Source organism: Fusarium redolens (genome assembly GCF_020744475.1).
Source record: "Fusarium redolens strain MPI-CAGE-AT-0023 chromosome Unknown BKA55scaffold_30, whole genome shotgun sequence".
In the NCBI taxonomy this organism is placed as follows: Eukaryota; Fungi; Ascomycota; class Sordariomycetes; order Hypocreales; family Nectriaceae; genus Fusarium; species Fusarium redolens.
The window spans coordinates 73,538-89,049 of NW_025763693.1; the positions used below are offsets into that span (position 1 = coordinate 73,538).

Genomic DNA, 15,512 nt, shown 5'->3' on the forward strand with positions numbered 1-15,512 from the left:
AGCATGTCTCTCACCAAACGTCACCCCAGTCATCCAAAATAGCTTGAACGTAGCGGAGGTGGCATGTTCACGGATCCTTGGAAAGTTAAATGTTCTCTTTGTTCTCTAGTTACTGTCCTTTGAACTGCCGAGTAAAAGGCCTAGACCTGCTTGCCCAATCTTAGCGTTCATGCGTGTTCGAACCATGTCGCCTTGACTTGGGACAAAGGACAATATGAGCCTGGTGAACATTAGAAATGTTACAAAGGATTCAGTGCACGTAATCGTCCATAGAATACTGCTATAGCTCATACTAGCCTTTTGAACATGCAAGAGTCTGAGGTTAGCTTTGAGGAACATCTGACTTCCAATTGAGGCCTTGCAAGCTTGGAGGACCAATTTTAACTATTTATACGCAATCCCTCCTCGGCATCTAACTTTCTTTTTTATCTACCATCAACTCTAAAGACAACTCTATTCGAGACATCATAATATCTCAACCACAAAACACCAACTTAACAAATAAAACAATTCGCTTTCACTTCCAGTCATCCATAATGGCCTGGGCAACATCCGAAGAAAACACTCGCCTCCGAGCGCGCCAACTCCTTCGCTATCACAACAAGCACGAAGAGTCCGGCCCTCTCCCGAACGCCGACAAGATCACCGAATCCGACATCGAGCTCGCTGAGCTTCTCGCTCCGGTCTGGCGTCTCGAGGAGTGCAACGAAGGAGAGGTTGAGTATCCCGAGCAGTGGGAGAAACTCGCCAAATCCCTTTCTTTCACTCTTGGAAGCTTCCGTCGCAACGCCAAGGCTATGACGGCTGCACCAACTGTCAACAAGAACGGTGGTGACAAGGCTGAGATTGCTTCTCTTGAGCTGCTTAACAAGCGACTCAAGGAGCTGTTGAAGCAGGCAAATGAGGAGAAGAAGGCTGCGCAGGAATTGGCTGATCGCCACTTGGCACGAGCTGAGAAGGTCGAGGCTGAACTTGAAAAGCTTCTGGAGGAGGAGTAAGAAACCAAGGGTATCGACTGTCTAGCAGGGCTTAGAACGCTCAAGAGAGTTGTGGGGAATTAAACTGTAGTTTGGCAGTAGGTATTAAAACTAGATGAAGGAATTAATCTTGCTATTACACTAAATTTCAGAATTCCCTTTTTATCCATACTGCCTTAGAATAACCGTGATGTTTAAGTGTTGGTTTAAAGAGTATAAGTATGGGTTGAAGCCTTTCAAGTGTCGTGCTTGATGGACCCTGCCGCACTTGATAAAGAAATTATAAAACATACCAAGATGTTACCGCCATTTGCAGTCCAGGTATTATACCAAACACTCAGTATAAAGTGAGACAGACACGAGTAATTCATGATACAAAGTATTAGAGATATAGACTTAGATAACTAAATACAGACCGCATTTCTTAAGGAATCATGACCCAATGCAAAGGGTTCCCTGTAAAGGTAGATCTCGGCTACTTCGTCCGACAGAGATAGTGTAGTTACCCTGCTGAAGTTGCCACTCCTGCGCACTAACATCCCAGACACTCAAGTCCCGACGGGTGAGCTCAAATGTCACACCAACAGTCTCTCCAGCCTTGATAGATGGCTTCGTAAACCCACGCAGCTGTCTCACAGGACCATCACCGGGAATTCCAACGTAGACCTGCGCAACCTCTTTGCCGTCAACAGCCCCGGTATTGCCGACGTTTGCTGTCACAGTAGCAACTACATCCCACAAATCTGAACGCCCTCCCTCGGTCAGAGTACCAGTTGGGTATTCCTGAGTCTGGGCCTGGGAGTTGGAGATTTGAAGATCGGTGTACTCAAAGCTTGTGTAACTCAGGCCAAAGCCAAACTCGAAGCGAGGCGTGATGTTTTTGGCATCGAAATGTCGGTAATCAATGAAAACACCTTCCGCAAAGTCGGATTGAGGGAAGTATTGGTACTGGTCTGGGGCAAGAGTCAAGTCTGGCTTCAGCAAGCCACCATAGTCCGTCTCGTTGCGGGCAACGGTGTACGGGAGGCGACCTGATGGGTTCTCGTCGCCGTAAAGCAACGACACAAGAGCATCTCCACTGTCCTGACCCGGAAGATGTGCGAAGATAACAGCGGTGACATTGGGGTGACTAATAAAGCCATCCACCAGGCGCGTGCCCGCGTTGTGAAGAACCACGATGGTATTTGCGCACTTGTCGGCAACGTTATTAATGAGCTCATCAGTATAAGCATCATAGGTAGCAGGTCTGTCCCAGCCTTCACTGGCCCATGCATTACCAGCAACTATGCAAGCTTCAGAAGTAGGATTGACGACAGGATCCCAGCTTTCGAAATCCCAGAAAAGCGCAGTGCCGTCCTTTCTCGCGCGGGTAACGAAAGCGTCGAAAGGCGAGCTGAACGAACTCCATGCGTTAGCACCAGAACCTCCACCTGAAATTATGGTTCCGTTGGGTGCAATGGCTGAGTATGTGAGGCTTAGGTTTCCAAGAAAGCCGGTGTTCAACTCGGTAAGGTTTGCGGACTGAACACCGACAGACCAGGGGGAGAACATGGCTTGGGCGGGCTCTGGGGTGTTCTTGTCTGAGGCTTTGTGGGAATATCCAAACAAAGAGACGAGCTTCATGTCGGACTTGAGTGGCAGTGCATTGTTGGTGTTCTTGACCAGAACGTGGCCTTCGACGGCACCGTCCCAAAGTGTAGGCTTGGAGCTCGCGTTACGAGCGTCGACTACCGGGTGAGGGGCCCAAAGATTGGCAGCCAGCCCGTGACCAGGAGCTTCAGTGTCTTGGTCCTGATTCAACTGGTACCAAGTTGCAAGAATTCTACGCGGTTGTCAGTGAGAAGACACAAGCCAACCGAGCCGGGTTATGTTCATACCTTGTAACCATGTTGTCGACTTGTGATTCAGGAATAGTTCCATTATTCACACCAAGGGTCAGGTTGGCAGCCCACACAATCGAGCTGGGCATTGCAACATCCAGGCCAGCCAACGCTGAAGCCATACCAGATTGTTGCGCTCCCCAGTCGGAGACGACAAAACCCTGGAAGCCCAGTTCGCCCTTCAGAAGGCCATTGAGAAGCTTGGAGTTCTGGCAGGCATGTGAGTTGTTGGCCCTGTTGTAGCTGCACATCACGCTGGCGAGTCCGGCATGGACCGCATCGGCGAAGGGCCTGTTCGGGCGTCAGTAAAGTCCCTCGATGCAGCCAAGGTGCTGTGTACTTACCAAAGGTATAACTCATGGAGTGTCTTGTCATCGAGGTTCGATGAAATAGCTTCGGCCCCAGTGACTGATGCGGCAAGTCTATGAGTCTCTTGCTCCTGAGCCAGGAAATGCTTCCCGCACGCAACAACTCCTGCATCCTGGATACCAGCGACGGCCTCATGTCCCAGCCTGCCTGCAAGGTACGGATCATTGGAGAAACCTTCCCAATTGCGACCGCCTTCAACTACTCGGCCCAAAGGTCCAAACACTGGACCAAGCAAGATATTGACGCCTTTTGCTTTAGCCTCGGCACCCATGTAGTAGCTCCGGCTGTAAGTCAATTCAGGATTCCAGCTTGCACCGACATGGATTCCTGAAGGAAATGAGCTCACATAATCTGTGTTTCGGACTCCGTTACCAGCATCTGCTAAGCACAGCCCAGGGAAGCCAACACGAGGAATGCCGGGGATGAAGCCCGAACAACCGGTAGTTGTCTGGCCTCCTGCTGTCAAGTTGACCTTTTCTTCAAGAGTTAACTGGGATACCAAGTTCTTGGCCTTGGCTACAGCGGCAGCCCATGATCCTGTGTCTACCTGTTCCGCTTATCAAGAAATCAGTCTGGCTCATGTGAAGTTTTTGTAGAGAGGGAACTCACGTGTAGGATAAACCGCTGGCGATTGACCGTAGAAGTAAGTATCATCAGTGATGACATTATCCGGTTGATTCTGAGCTAGTAGACCCTTGCTCAACAAAGACAGGGCCACCAAACAAGATATGGATGTAGGAAACATTGCGACTCGATTGCTTGTCTGGACATACTGCACTTACCTTGAGAATCTGCACTCTTTATATACTCCTACTCGAGCCTACAGCATGTAAAAACAACACGACTCGGCCATTGATCCCCCGCTCATCGGCAAACATATCGGCTTGTCTGGTCACTTGTCTCAACACCATCGGGGAACTTAGCAAATAACATGGTGATTCTGAATAATGGATCTTGGCCTCTAGCTTTTACGCAATGCTTTGAAATGGGCAGGAAACTCGGCAATAGCGTTACTTTTACAGAAAAAGTCGAGGATATTCGGGCCTTTTACCAAGTCACTGGGACTGTGGGGTCTGTCTTGTCGCCTGACATTGGTTTCCCCGACTTTTCAGAGAGGATGGATTTACCAGGTTCACAATTAGACAGACCATCTCCCCAGTTTTCTCCACCCCCGCCTTTCTGGTTTGGGGTTAAGCTTGGCTGCATTTACCCCGGAATTATGCGCTCGCCGGCAATGTGACCTCAATGGAGTTAGTGATAAAGCTCGATCGTTGCCCATCGCCGACCTTTACCCGGCCTGTGACATCGTTCTCTTTTTCCCCGGCGGGACGTCTATCGTCCTTGCGGCATCGGCCTCTAAAATTTTCACTCCCTGTCTTGCTCCTGCCCTACCTGTGGTTCCAATAAGCTCTTCAGAGAGAGAGGTAAACAAGACTGCTATGTTTTAGCAGTTGGCTGTAAACTGATCCTCTTGGCCTATTGCAGTGACTGATCTTTCTGTGATATAAAGATGACCTCAAGCTCCTCCTAAACCTAACATGTTGCCGAAAATGACTAAGAATCTATAATGTTCTTAAAGACAACAGTTACTTTGTTAAAAGCCGCGTTGGCTCCATATGCGCGCTTGCGCTGGCAAGCAACACAGCTGAAGGGCCTCAGCACTGGACCAAACGAGAACAAGGCCAAAAAGGAATAAGATAGAACACCAAAAAACATACAACAGCGGGGATTCGCTGGTCGTCACCGACCCAACTACTAATCCGCCCCTTATCAGCTTATCTATGGGAGAGCGGACGGGATCCCGAGTTTTCTGATAGGTATGGTCGTATGTGCTAGGACAATGCCTGGCTGTAGCTTATGGAGTTACTTGCAGTGCAAAGAGACGAAATTCTCACCAGACCTCCGTGCTCAAGGCCCGAGACTACATGGACATACTGGCTCATCCCAGCCTGGAGTATTCATTGGATTTCTTGAAAGAGTCTGTTCTGTTATCTGTTTACAGGCTGAACCTGACCAGGGCCGAGAGGAGCAGACAGAAATTCACGAAGAGCATGGCCAGTTGCCCACGAGCGATATCTACCCTCTTTCAAGCCTGACCGGGAGCTTCCTACACGAGGCATCACCGATCATATAGGTCCAGGTGCCAAATTTCGTAGGCATTTGACAATAAGCCTGGAATCTGGTTGTTGCTTTCGTAAGCTCTGAGCCTCCCAGCTCAAAGTCATCCTTTATGGCAATTGCCCACCATTGACTGCCCCCTGAACAGCCTTTCGTTCATCCACAAATCACTGCAACACGCACTAGTGCCCAGTCTGCCTTTGGGCCAGCTCCACGGCCCTCCAATGGATCTTGTCCAGTTGCTCGTGTCTCTCGAGCCTCGCGATGGCCCTTCTTCCTCCTTTCCACCAGTTACCACAACCGCTTGAACTGCTCATCCCAGCTGTCACTAGGGCGAAGTATAGTCTTCTGCTCCTCAAGAATAGTAGCCTTTAGCACGAGGAATGTCACCCAGCTTTCATCTTAATCTTTGCGGGATAAAGCGGCGGTTTCGTGTTATTTCCTCAAATCTTCGGTAATTGGGGCGATTAACAGGCGGAAATGAGGTTTCGCGTCGATTGTTAGGCATGTTGGGAATGGCTCTTCGTCTCGTCAGCTTGGGCTTGTACGGGACAAGGTGCTGACTTACTGTTATGTCACTCAAATGCAATTACACACGCAGAAGCTACGCATGCTATCTTGACATCTTACTCAGGATATATAGATGCTCTTGAGAATAGATTGTCCCAAGAACCTATTACCCATCGCTCATACTCGTCCTTCTCCTCTTCTGGCGACTTCCGTTCCCTCGCTCTCGATACGTCGTCGTCATGCCTTCTTCTCTTTTTTGATGCGGGTGTATAACCTGGAGTTGACGGAGCCGAACAGTAATACTCATCATGCCGTCTCTCATTGTCGAGATCATTTATTAGCAGGCGTTCGTGGTCCGTCGTATTCAATTTATAGAGAATGTTTGAGGGGTCTCTATCATTCTGGCCGCTTGAATCATTGGAGCCCACTGAGCAGGGAGATGGGTTTGAATGCTCCGTATCTGAGTCATGAGAAGACTGATACAGATGCTTCTCAGCTGAGTGGCGATGATTTCTTTGAGTGCATTTCCTCTTTCGTTCTCGAGAGCGATGCGATGTAGGAGGTGAAGAAGGTGTCTTCTCAATATCGGAGGCTCGGAGGTAAAGAAGTGCAGGTATCAAGACGTTGTGCGATCCATTTCTCAGGCAACCGACATCTGATAGATTCCAGTAAGGAGTGTGAATAACAGCCACGGTTATTGGTGAAGCTTCCATTTCGCAGATGTAATGTGGGGTTGGATGGATGAGAAAGTGTATGGCTGCGTACCCGAGCACCGATGCTTCTACCGAGTTATAAGACCGGTTATAGCTTTGATTGCTTTCACGGGTGGTTGAAGATGAAATAATCTAAATGAGGAGATATGTGATGTAGTGCTGGAAAGCATGACGGATAATCCGATCTCGGTCCGAGTTAGCAATTACCGATGCACGTAGTCATGCATCGAGTCAACCTCGCTAGTCAGTATTCTCCACCCGAGTCAGAGGGCCATAGCATGCTATGTCATACAGTAATTATCCACGATACACTTCTTACAGAAGAGGCAATAAAGCCAGATGCTGATAGGAGGTATTGGAGCACATTGGCCGTGTTTGTTTATTTCCTATTTGTCGACAATGTCTTTTTCCGGGCCGCAATTAGAACCCCGTAGGTCACGCTAAGGAAACCGCTGATAACGCTAACTTTTTATGGCCAGTGATTGGGAACCCCTCCATATGGCAATGGATCTTCGAGGGCGATGAGATCGAATTAGGCCAATCTCCATCAGCGGATCCAGTACTATCACAGACTCGCGGATTTCATGACAGCGCCACGGGCGAATTCCTATCATTTCATGACCTAAAGTCCATTGCCATCACCGTCTCTACAATTCTTCATCGAGAATATGATGTCAGACCTGGGCAAAAGATTGCAATCGTTGGGCAGAATTCCATTTGGTATCCTGCTGCAATGTTAGCTTCGAGTCGACTGGGTGCTGTAGTTACGCTATTGCCACCTGGCTCTATGCGAGATGATCTGGCCTACTTCCTCGGAACTTCGAAGACGTCGCTTGTGTTTTGTGACGAGGGCGCCGTTGACCAAGTTACAGCCGCTTGCAAAGCAATCGGAATACCAGAAAAGAGTATTCTAATATTAGATGGACCCAAGCATGAGATAAACAGCCTTCAAGGTCTGCGTCAACGAGGAGAGTCACTCGACACTCTATCCTACACGAAATCTTGGGAGCCTAAATACAACGAGGCGTCGCCATGTGCATTTCTTTCTTGGAGCTCCGGTACTACTGGAAAGCCTAAAGCTGTAAGTCGGGCGCTTCGGCTCTAACCAATAGACGCTCCCAGACAAGGCGATAAGTTGATTCTAATCTCGGTGGTCACCAGGTCCAGATATCTCACGCGAACGTCATCAGTCAAATCCGTCAGATCAGCGCCCTTACCCCTCCCAACAGAAATCGCACAGTATTAGGTGTTCTGCCCTTTTACCATAGTAAGTCAACCAGGCAATCAAGATATCCTTGACTGACATGATTAGTCACCGGTTTGGTCCACTTACTTCACCTACCCATCGTTCTCGAGCAGCAGATGGTTGTCATGGCAAAATTTGACATGAAGCAGATGATGGAAGTAATTGTGAGGTTCAGATGCGATGAGCTATGGCTCGTACCTCGTAAGTCAACCTTCCCGTCAGTCAAAGGGAACCCTGAACTGACTCGATAGCTCTGTTGATCCGATTATTGAATGACAAGTCCGCCCAAGGGTATGACTTGTCGTTTGTCAAACAATTCAATACTGGCGCGGCCCCATTAGCCGATCAAGTGATCGCTCAGCTTGCGAGAAAGTTCCCGACTGTTGCCGTCCGACAAGCCTGGGGAATGACAGAGACTACTTCTTGCTTGACGGTGACTCCGCCAGATTTGAGCACCTGGAGCAATGCCTCCAAGGTTGGCAAGTTGGTTGCAGGTACCAAAATACGTGTCGTAGACCCCGATACAGGAGAGGATGTACCAGCTGGAAATGTTGGAGAGGTGAGCAACTTCATATCGAAGTACGTGTGACCAACGCTGACCTTTGCCTGGCAGATATGGGCGAAGGGTCCTCAAGTCACAATGGGATACCTCGATCGACCGGAAGAAACGGCGGCATCGTATCTAAAAGATGGATTCTTCAAAACCGGTGATCTTGGCTCTATCGACAACGAAGGATTCATCACCATCCATGACCGCATCAAAGAGATGATCAAAGTAAGTCTTGCGTCCTGCGATGTAGGATTCAATAAGCTGACTTGTGACAATCTAGGTGCGAGGACATGCAGTGGCTCCAGCCGAGCTCGAGGATCTGCTTCACGGCCATCCCAAAGTTAAGGACGCTGCTATAATTGGCATCCCCGATGACTACTCTGGTGAGAAGCCTAGAGCATTCGTAGTCCTTGCAGGCGGGGTCGACGGGGGACCTGAGGTTGTACGGGATTTACAGGACTTCGTTGCGGCGAGGAAGGCAAAACACAAACGTTTGGCTGGAGGTGTTGAGTTCGTGGATCAGATCCCTAAAAGCGCATCGGGCAAGATTCTGCGTCGAGTGTTGAATAATGCATGGAAGGAGAGGATGGAGACGCAGAGAGCTAAACTGTAGATTATGGCTTACAAGACTTGAGTCAATTACTTTTCTTTTGCCCGCTTTATTCTGTTGTATGGGATTTCGACTAAAGATGACTTGATCGGCTTTATGCGACAGAGTGAGCTACTATGAAAGGTGGTGGTCTTCTTAGAATAGAGGTAATCTCAAGCTATCCTAAAAGCCATAGACTTGAACAGGCCGATTCACAGTTCTACGATCGTTTCAAGTTTTCTTTTTATCAAGCGATAAGCAAAAGGATGTCTTTGGTTGTATCTACTCTCTCTATGCTGGGGGGACATTAGGCTCTGCTTGGTCCTTATAGTACTCGATCTTCTGTTGTAAAATCTCAGCCATGATATCTGGATGGGTACAAACCCAGAGCCTCCCAGCTGCGATTTGTTCCACAATCAAACGGCTCGCTTCATCAATACCCATTCCCTTCTCCCGTGCCAACTCAGCCATTGACTTTCGATGTTTCTCCCAAGCCGGATCAACCGCAGAATCATCATGCTGAGCACGGTCGAAGATACCAGTATTCAACAGTCCCGGAATGACAGAGCTCACATGTATTGGCGCCTTTCGAGACATCAGTTCCACGCGCAATGACTCAGTGAAAGCTTGAACGGCATGCTTTGTTACGGCATATGCTGACTGGCCTGGGATAGTGGTGAATGCCCCGACGCTCGAAACGTTGGCGATCCAGCATACCTTTCCTGAAGCCATCATACGAGGTAGAAAGGCCCGAACACCATGGATAACACCGTGAACGTTGACGTTCAAGGTAGTCTCCCAGCGCGTGGAAGATAACTCCCACAATGGACCCAGCGTCTCAATCGCCGCGTTGTTGATAAGCAGTTGAACATCTCCGTAACGATTGTGAACGTGTTCAGCGAGTGCATCCAACTCGTCTGGCCGCGATACGTCGACGGCCTTGGCCTCGGCTTTTCCATTTGCGGCTTTGATACCAGAAGCGACTTCCTCGGCACGTTTAAGATCGATGTCGGCGATAATGACGGTCATTCCGAAGGAGGCAATATGACGTGCGAGGCCGGAGCCCAACCCTCCTCCAGCTCCTGTGATCACAGCAACGCCATTGCTGAATGCTTTCTCGGGGCTTTGAGGCGACATGGTGATCTACGCAAGAAAGATAGCGCTCGTCTCTGAGACGGCTAGGAGTATGTGAAGTTGGAGGAATCTCAGACACTTATACCCTTGGGCCGGGTTGTTATGACAAAACAAGCTGACTCGAACCCTGAAGCCGACCGGGAGACATGTGCAATGAAAGTCACCAAACTCAGGGAGTTTCAGGGGCTTTCTAAGAACAGAGGATGGCAAATACAGACATATCAACCTCACAATAAGTAAATACCGCGGTCTCATCAGTCTTTATCTAGTTTACGAAGGGCCCATTGCCTTTTCATACATATCTAAGAAGCAGGCACTGTTACGATCCCAACAATGCCTAAAGCGTTTTAGAGCAAGCTTCCTGCACCCTATCCGATCAAACCTTCGTGCCCTGTATCATATCGTCGAGATCTTAAAGTGTAAGCCAACGTCCGCTTGGTTGAAATCCAAGTTACTCACAGTATGTCAGATCTTCACCCTTCGCCTCGCGCTGAGAAATGCCATTGCCCATAAACGAAAAAGGGTTCAACTGGCCCTGTTGTTAGCCTTGGTTACCCATCAGATCACGTTACGCACGTTTGTGTATTCAATGTTGAAGTCTTCCCATCGCGGATGAGCTATCATCTCCATGAAATGAATGCTTGACCCTGGCCAGACTGCAACAACTCGGCCTGAGTTTCGGTCCTTGTCTACAGATCATGAATCAGCATAGATCGTTAGTTGGTTGGGTAGAAATTCATACACCAGCTTTGGCAAGATCCTGTCCAAACTAGGTCTTTGTGAACTTCTTGAACATAGTCATTAAACGCGTCTTGGATCGGTTGCTTCACATCCAGTGAGCGTATCTGGTCTGTTTGGATCTTTGTGATCGCTTGCATGATGTACTTGGCACTGTTGCAGACACTGTGAGTTCGGTGCCATTGTGGTTAGAAGACAGAAGACGCACCTCGACTCGATACAGGGAATGAGAGACCCGTTGGCGATAGGACAATTAGGTCCCAGCAAGGCTAGTGGTCGTTAGTATATCTCTCTAAATGACCCGTTCATTGTGGCTCACTAAAGTAATTTGGTAACCCTGTGATAGCCATTCCGAGGTAGGCCTCTGGACCTCGAGCTTTCCACATAGTACGCAGACTCGTACCATTTCGGCCGACAATGTTGAATCTGGAAGAGAAGGAGGTGTTGAAGCCAGTCGCACAGATAAGGACATTGACTTGATGGATCTCACCATCGTCCGTCTCAATTCCCTTTTCTGTGATCTTGCGAATGCCTGTTCTGATCACATTTACGTTGGGTTCCTGGATGGCCTTGAGATACGGCAAGCTAGGAGTAAGTCGTCGGCATCCAAGTTCCCAGCTGTCGGAGAGCGTCAGAAATGAACATGTGGGGAATAATAAGATGCCATACCTTGGAATGAGCTTCTCTCTCAGCTCTGGTGAGGCGATCGCCGAGCTCATCATCTTTTCTGCCCACTACATCAAGGTTAATGATACTCTCCCAGCTGTGCTCATATCAGCATACCTGTCTGCCTTTCTCCTGCGCTTCCGAGTTTTTAATGCTAGCAGCAAAGTTCTCATTCATCTGTTGTTCAATCTGCTTTCTAAACACCTTGTAATACTCGGGGTCGTTGTTAAAACGCTCGATATCCGCCTCAGTATCTATAAACAGTCAGTACAAGATCTTGACAACATCGCGGCTCCCTACATGGCGCGTTGAAGTCGGAAGATTCTATGCCAAATCCAACTGTAGGTAGAATATATGTAGGCGATCGCACATATACGTCGATCTTGTCACATAATGGCTGTATGGTTGGGACTACCTGTATGCTGCTTGCGCCAGATCCGATAATACCGACAGACGCGCCTTTCAGGTCGATTTCGGGGTCCTAATTATTGTTAGTCAGTGACTGACCAAGCGTTTGAACAAGGTCATGGCTCATCTTACCCAAGCAGCTGTATGTATCAATCTCCCTTTAAAGGTGTGCAAGCCTTCGATATCAGGCCACTTCCAATCATTCAAGATACCGCCAGCGTTGATGAAAACGTGAGCATGATGGTCTTCAATAACAGCATCACTCTCGGGCGAGATGTCGCGCGCGACCTGAACCCGCCAAAGCCCGGTATTCTCGTCCCACTCGGCGCCAATCACCCGGGAGTTGAAAGTGATTTTGTTGTATAGATCGTGCTTCTTGGCTACTGAGATGAAGTACTCGCCAATTTCCTCAGCGGGTGAAAAGCTATTGCCATCATTAGCAACCTCAAATCGGTACCAATCCATTGTGACTTACTGTCGGGACCAATCCGTCTTGTAATCAAACGAATACTGGTACGCGTGACTTGCAACGTCGCACGCTGCTCCGGGGTACCTCGTCTCCAGCCATGTCCCTCCAACATCAGCATTCTTCTCGAAGCACAAAAACTCAACGTGCGGGAGTTTCTTCAGCTCGATCAAAGCTGCGATTCCTGAAGGTCCTGCACCCACGACAATGACTTTCAATGGTCTCTGTGATCTGTCGTGAAGTGGATGATGGCCATATCCTTGTGTAGTTGGGATTGTTGGTGGCCGAGTGCCATTGCTCTCATGATTGCTTTGCGAGATAGTCATGATGGATGAAACAGTATAAGATCGGAGATGGGCTAATTCAAAGAACGTGCAGTGGACAAATCGCGATCTTCCCAGCTAGACCAAGCCTTTTTCATTGTCTTCATATCATGATTCAGTAGTATACTCGGCGTCATCTGACCCGGACTGACGGTACATAGCCGAAGGGTAGGGTAGGGTTACTGAGGGGAAAATCATGCAGGGAATAATGACATTTGAATGCGGGGAAAACAGTCGAGTCAGTCAGTCGAGTCAGCATGAACCCTCGGTTATGTCACATCACTAGAACCATTAGGGTTAGCGGGAAATGGCTTGACAGTGCAGTACCATTCAACACTTGACTTGGATAAGTTCTTGATATTCATTTATTTCCATTCCATCTTTTGAGGCGATCTAAAAGACACTCTCCACACCTTCCACAAGTCATGCCCAGACGTACCGACATCTGGAAGGCAAGGGGGAATATCTTAGGATTTGGCCAGGTTGATTGAGATCAATATGGTGATACGACTCAACACGCTTCTTCGTATCAAAACCAAGCCGTGTTGGGTATTAAACTTTCCACTGTAGACTTCGTCAATGGAAAGAAAAGATAGCCTCATTATTTCTTACACGAGGCGGCGTTACACGTTGATCTAGCAAGGTGCAACCTGGATAAGCAGTTTAGGTACACATCAGTCCAATATAATCATAGAAACGCGGTGATATAAGCAGAAGAATTTGCATAAGTCCCTTCGCAAATTGCCTTTCAAGCTTCACACTCGGTCATCTGCGATCTTTGAGATACCAGGCATCATTGTCAAAATGCACTGGTTAAGGTCGACCTCTTCTCCAAGGCGTAAGTGGCTAGCTTATCTGAAAGCTGGGGGATCTGCGGGGTCGAGATCGATTCCGGGGCTTACAAGACCCCGTCAGTCTAACTATTTCAGGGAAAATGGTCTGAAGCTCAAAGAGGGGGAAGGGGTCCGATGGCAAATATTCTTTCTCTTGTTTCCATCACATCCGTTGCGACACATGTAACGGTCTTACACAATAATTGCTGTCGATATCACAAATAGAAGACGGTGGACTTTTTTCTCTACTACTCAGTCAATCCGATCGATGCCATTGCTTGGCGCAAACGAGGCCCTGAATATGACCGCCGACGCTGAATCGCGACGCGCAAAGAAGCGCCAAACTGACAGGAATGCGCAAAGACAACATCGGAAGCGGCAGAAGCAATACATCGAAGGATTGGAGGCTCAGATATCACTTCTCAAATCAGCTGACAAGACTGAGGCATCTCAACTTGCTGCCCAGAACCTGCAGTTACAAGATGAGGTTGGTCTCCTCTCTCATTCATTTTGCCCCCAATGAAGTGGCTAATCGAGTTGGCAGCTCCAACAAATGCGCGGTCTCTGGGACGAGATGGAGAACATACTGCAACGTCAACGCGACCTAAGACTAAACTCGATACTCAATGTTCAATTGATCCCATCCGATGGTAGTCCAACGCCTAGCTACGGTAGCAATAACGAACGGGATGCTTCCGCACAGTCATTTGCAGCGAGGTCTTCAAACTTCAACGACACCGCTCAAGGGCGTCCTACTGCAGAGCCAGCAGCCGTGACAATGGATGATCATTTGGAAGCGACAGGACTATCGGATCTGGACGGTCTCATGCTTCATGATGCTTCATCAAGACACGATCTACCTGACGACCTGATTCATTGTACGACATTGGACATACACGATGGCTCCCAACTACTAAACACAGAGGGTGATTCCATGGATGCGATTCTCGGTGACGGCTTTCATCTGGCCAACATGGATCATTCTGATGACAGCGACAGAGCCACCACCGAACTTACTCACTCGCAATCCCTCACACTCCGGAACAAAGACCTGGATCACTTCTCCACGATCGACTCAACACAAATGGAGACACCTCGAGTGTATCACGGTGATGAATCTGAAACCGCCATGACCATGAGATGGATAAGCAGCCCGAGCCATCTACTCCGAGAAAATGACGGCATGGATCATTTCCCAGAAGCTGAAGACAGTTCATCCTCCCAGCATGGAAAGCAGCATGCCCCAGATCCTCTCGACGGCTTCACGGAGTTATTCGATGCTTGCATGAAGCATAACCTCCCCGCCTTCCGCCCAAACATGTCCATGCTGATGTTTTCATCCCTCGCCAAAGACGTGTTCCTGCATGATATGATACAGCGTGCCAGCCAGAACCCAGAGTCTATTGGACCACCGGTACTGATCGACTTTCTGGTTGATAATAAACAGAATTCACTGTCGACTGATCTAAAGGCTTATTTAGAGCCCGTACGAAAAGCACGTCGGACTTCAGAATATCTCGCTACTTATTGGGTTTTGTATCTCTTACTGAGGGTATGTGTCCCACGCACTGTTTGAGAATTATCATTAACGCGTAACAGTGGCAGATTCTTCGTAGTGAAGATGCCTACCATAGCTTGCCGCCCTGGCTTCGTCCTACGCCCTTGCAGCTTGTCGTGCATCACCCCATGGCAGCTGATCTTATAGCATGGTAAGTCTGGCATTCTACGTAAACACTAGACTCTTCGCTGACAGTTGATAGGCCTGCAATAAGAGAAGGTCTCGTTCAGATGTCAATGTCAGATCCGGAACGTGTGTATGATGTTTCTGCTGACGTGGGGAAATATCTCACCGTGGAAATCTCGACGTCTGAATCTGATCTCGTTCATGACCCGCAGCAACTCGTTTCTAAGATACTGGATTTGAACAATTGGAAGTTGGATAAGGAGTTCTTTAATCGATATCCACAGTGGAAGAGCAATACTACCTAAATA

General features: G+C 48.6%; 7 protein-coding genes across 7 annotated transcripts; 3 read left to right on the forward strand and 4 right to left on the reverse strand.

Moving 5' to 3' along the window:
- Nucleotides 1-536: 536 nt before the first annotated feature.
- On the forward strand, nucleotides 537-998 carry BKA55DRAFT_546463 (uncharacterized protein; the record flags this gene model as incomplete). Its single annotated transcript, XM_046190922.1, has 1 exon — nucleotides 537-998. One exon carries the CDS (start codon nucleotides 537-539, stop codon nucleotides 996-998), a length of 462 nt encoding a protein of 153 aa, XP_046041686.1.
- Nucleotides 999-1,409: 411 nt separating this feature from the next.
- BKA55DRAFT_697746 (glycoside hydrolase superfamily) lies at nucleotides 1,410-3,971 on the reverse strand (the record flags this gene model as incomplete). Its single annotated transcript, XM_046200430.1, has 4 exons — nucleotides 1,410-2,799; nucleotides 2,855-3,148; nucleotides 3,202-3,781; nucleotides 3,836-3,971. The coding sequence occupies 4 exons, from the start codon at nucleotides 3,969-3,971 to the stop codon at nucleotides 1,410-1,412; spliced, it is 2,400 nt and encodes a 799-aa protein (XP_046041687.1).
- Nucleotides 3,972-5,635: 1,664 nt separating this feature from the next.
- Nucleotides 5,636-6,567, reverse strand: BKA55DRAFT_599721 (uncharacterized protein; the record flags this gene model as incomplete). Its single annotated transcript, XM_046196432.1, has 2 exons — nucleotides 5,636-5,738; nucleotides 5,975-6,567. 2 exons carry the CDS (start codon nucleotides 6,565-6,567, stop codon nucleotides 5,636-5,638), a joined length of 696 nt encoding a protein of 231 aa, XP_046041688.1.
- A 399-nt stretch (nucleotides 6,568-6,966) lies between these two features.
- On the forward strand, nucleotides 6,967-8,976 carry BKA55DRAFT_599722 (uncharacterized protein; the record flags this gene model as incomplete). The annotated part of the gene is made up of 7 exons (XM_046196433.1): nucleotides 6,967-6,997; nucleotides 7,047-7,648; nucleotides 7,729-7,834; nucleotides 7,880-8,014; nucleotides 8,065-8,372; nucleotides 8,427-8,588; nucleotides 8,644-8,976. The coding sequence occupies 7 exons, from the start codon at nucleotides 6,967-6,969 to the stop codon at nucleotides 8,974-8,976; spliced, it is 1,677 nt and encodes a 558-aa protein (XP_046041689.1).
- A 267-nt stretch (nucleotides 8,977-9,243) lies between these two features.
- On the reverse strand, nucleotides 9,244-10,089 carry BKA55DRAFT_719470 (uncharacterized protein; the record flags this gene model as incomplete). The annotated part of the gene is made up of 1 exon (XM_046200966.1): nucleotides 9,244-10,089. The coding sequence occupies one exon, from the start codon at nucleotides 10,087-10,089 to the stop codon at nucleotides 9,244-9,246; it is 846 nt and encodes a 281-aa protein (XP_046041690.1).
- Nucleotides 10,090-10,113: 24 nt separating this feature from the next.
- BKA55DRAFT_585322 (uncharacterized protein) lies at nucleotides 10,114-12,881 on the reverse strand. Its single transcript, XM_046194439.1, has 11 exons — nucleotides 12,374-12,881; nucleotides 12,031-12,322; nucleotides 11,791-11,971; nucleotides 11,608-11,744; nucleotides 11,494-11,558; nucleotides 11,144-11,442; nucleotides 11,033-11,093; nucleotides 10,829-10,977; nucleotides 10,663-10,775; nucleotides 10,546-10,615; nucleotides 10,114-10,497 (listed from the first exon to the last, which is right to left on the reverse strand). The coding sequence occupies exons 1-11, from the start codon at nucleotides 12,688-12,690 to the stop codon at nucleotides 10,463-10,465; spliced, it is 1,719 nt and encodes a 572-aa protein (XP_046041691.1). The 5' UTR covers nucleotides 12,691-12,881; the 3' UTR covers nucleotides 10,114-10,462.
- A 940-nt stretch (nucleotides 12,882-13,821) lies between these two features.
- On the forward strand, nucleotides 13,822-15,509 carry BKA55DRAFT_697750 (uncharacterized protein; the record flags this gene model as incomplete). Its single annotated transcript, XM_046200431.1, has 4 exons — nucleotides 13,822-14,007; nucleotides 14,065-15,072; nucleotides 15,120-15,229; nucleotides 15,281-15,509. The coding sequence occupies 4 exons, from the start codon at nucleotides 13,822-13,824 to the stop codon at nucleotides 15,507-15,509; spliced, it is 1,533 nt and encodes a 510-aa protein (XP_046041692.1).
- Nucleotides 15,510-15,512: the final 3 nt, after the last annotated feature.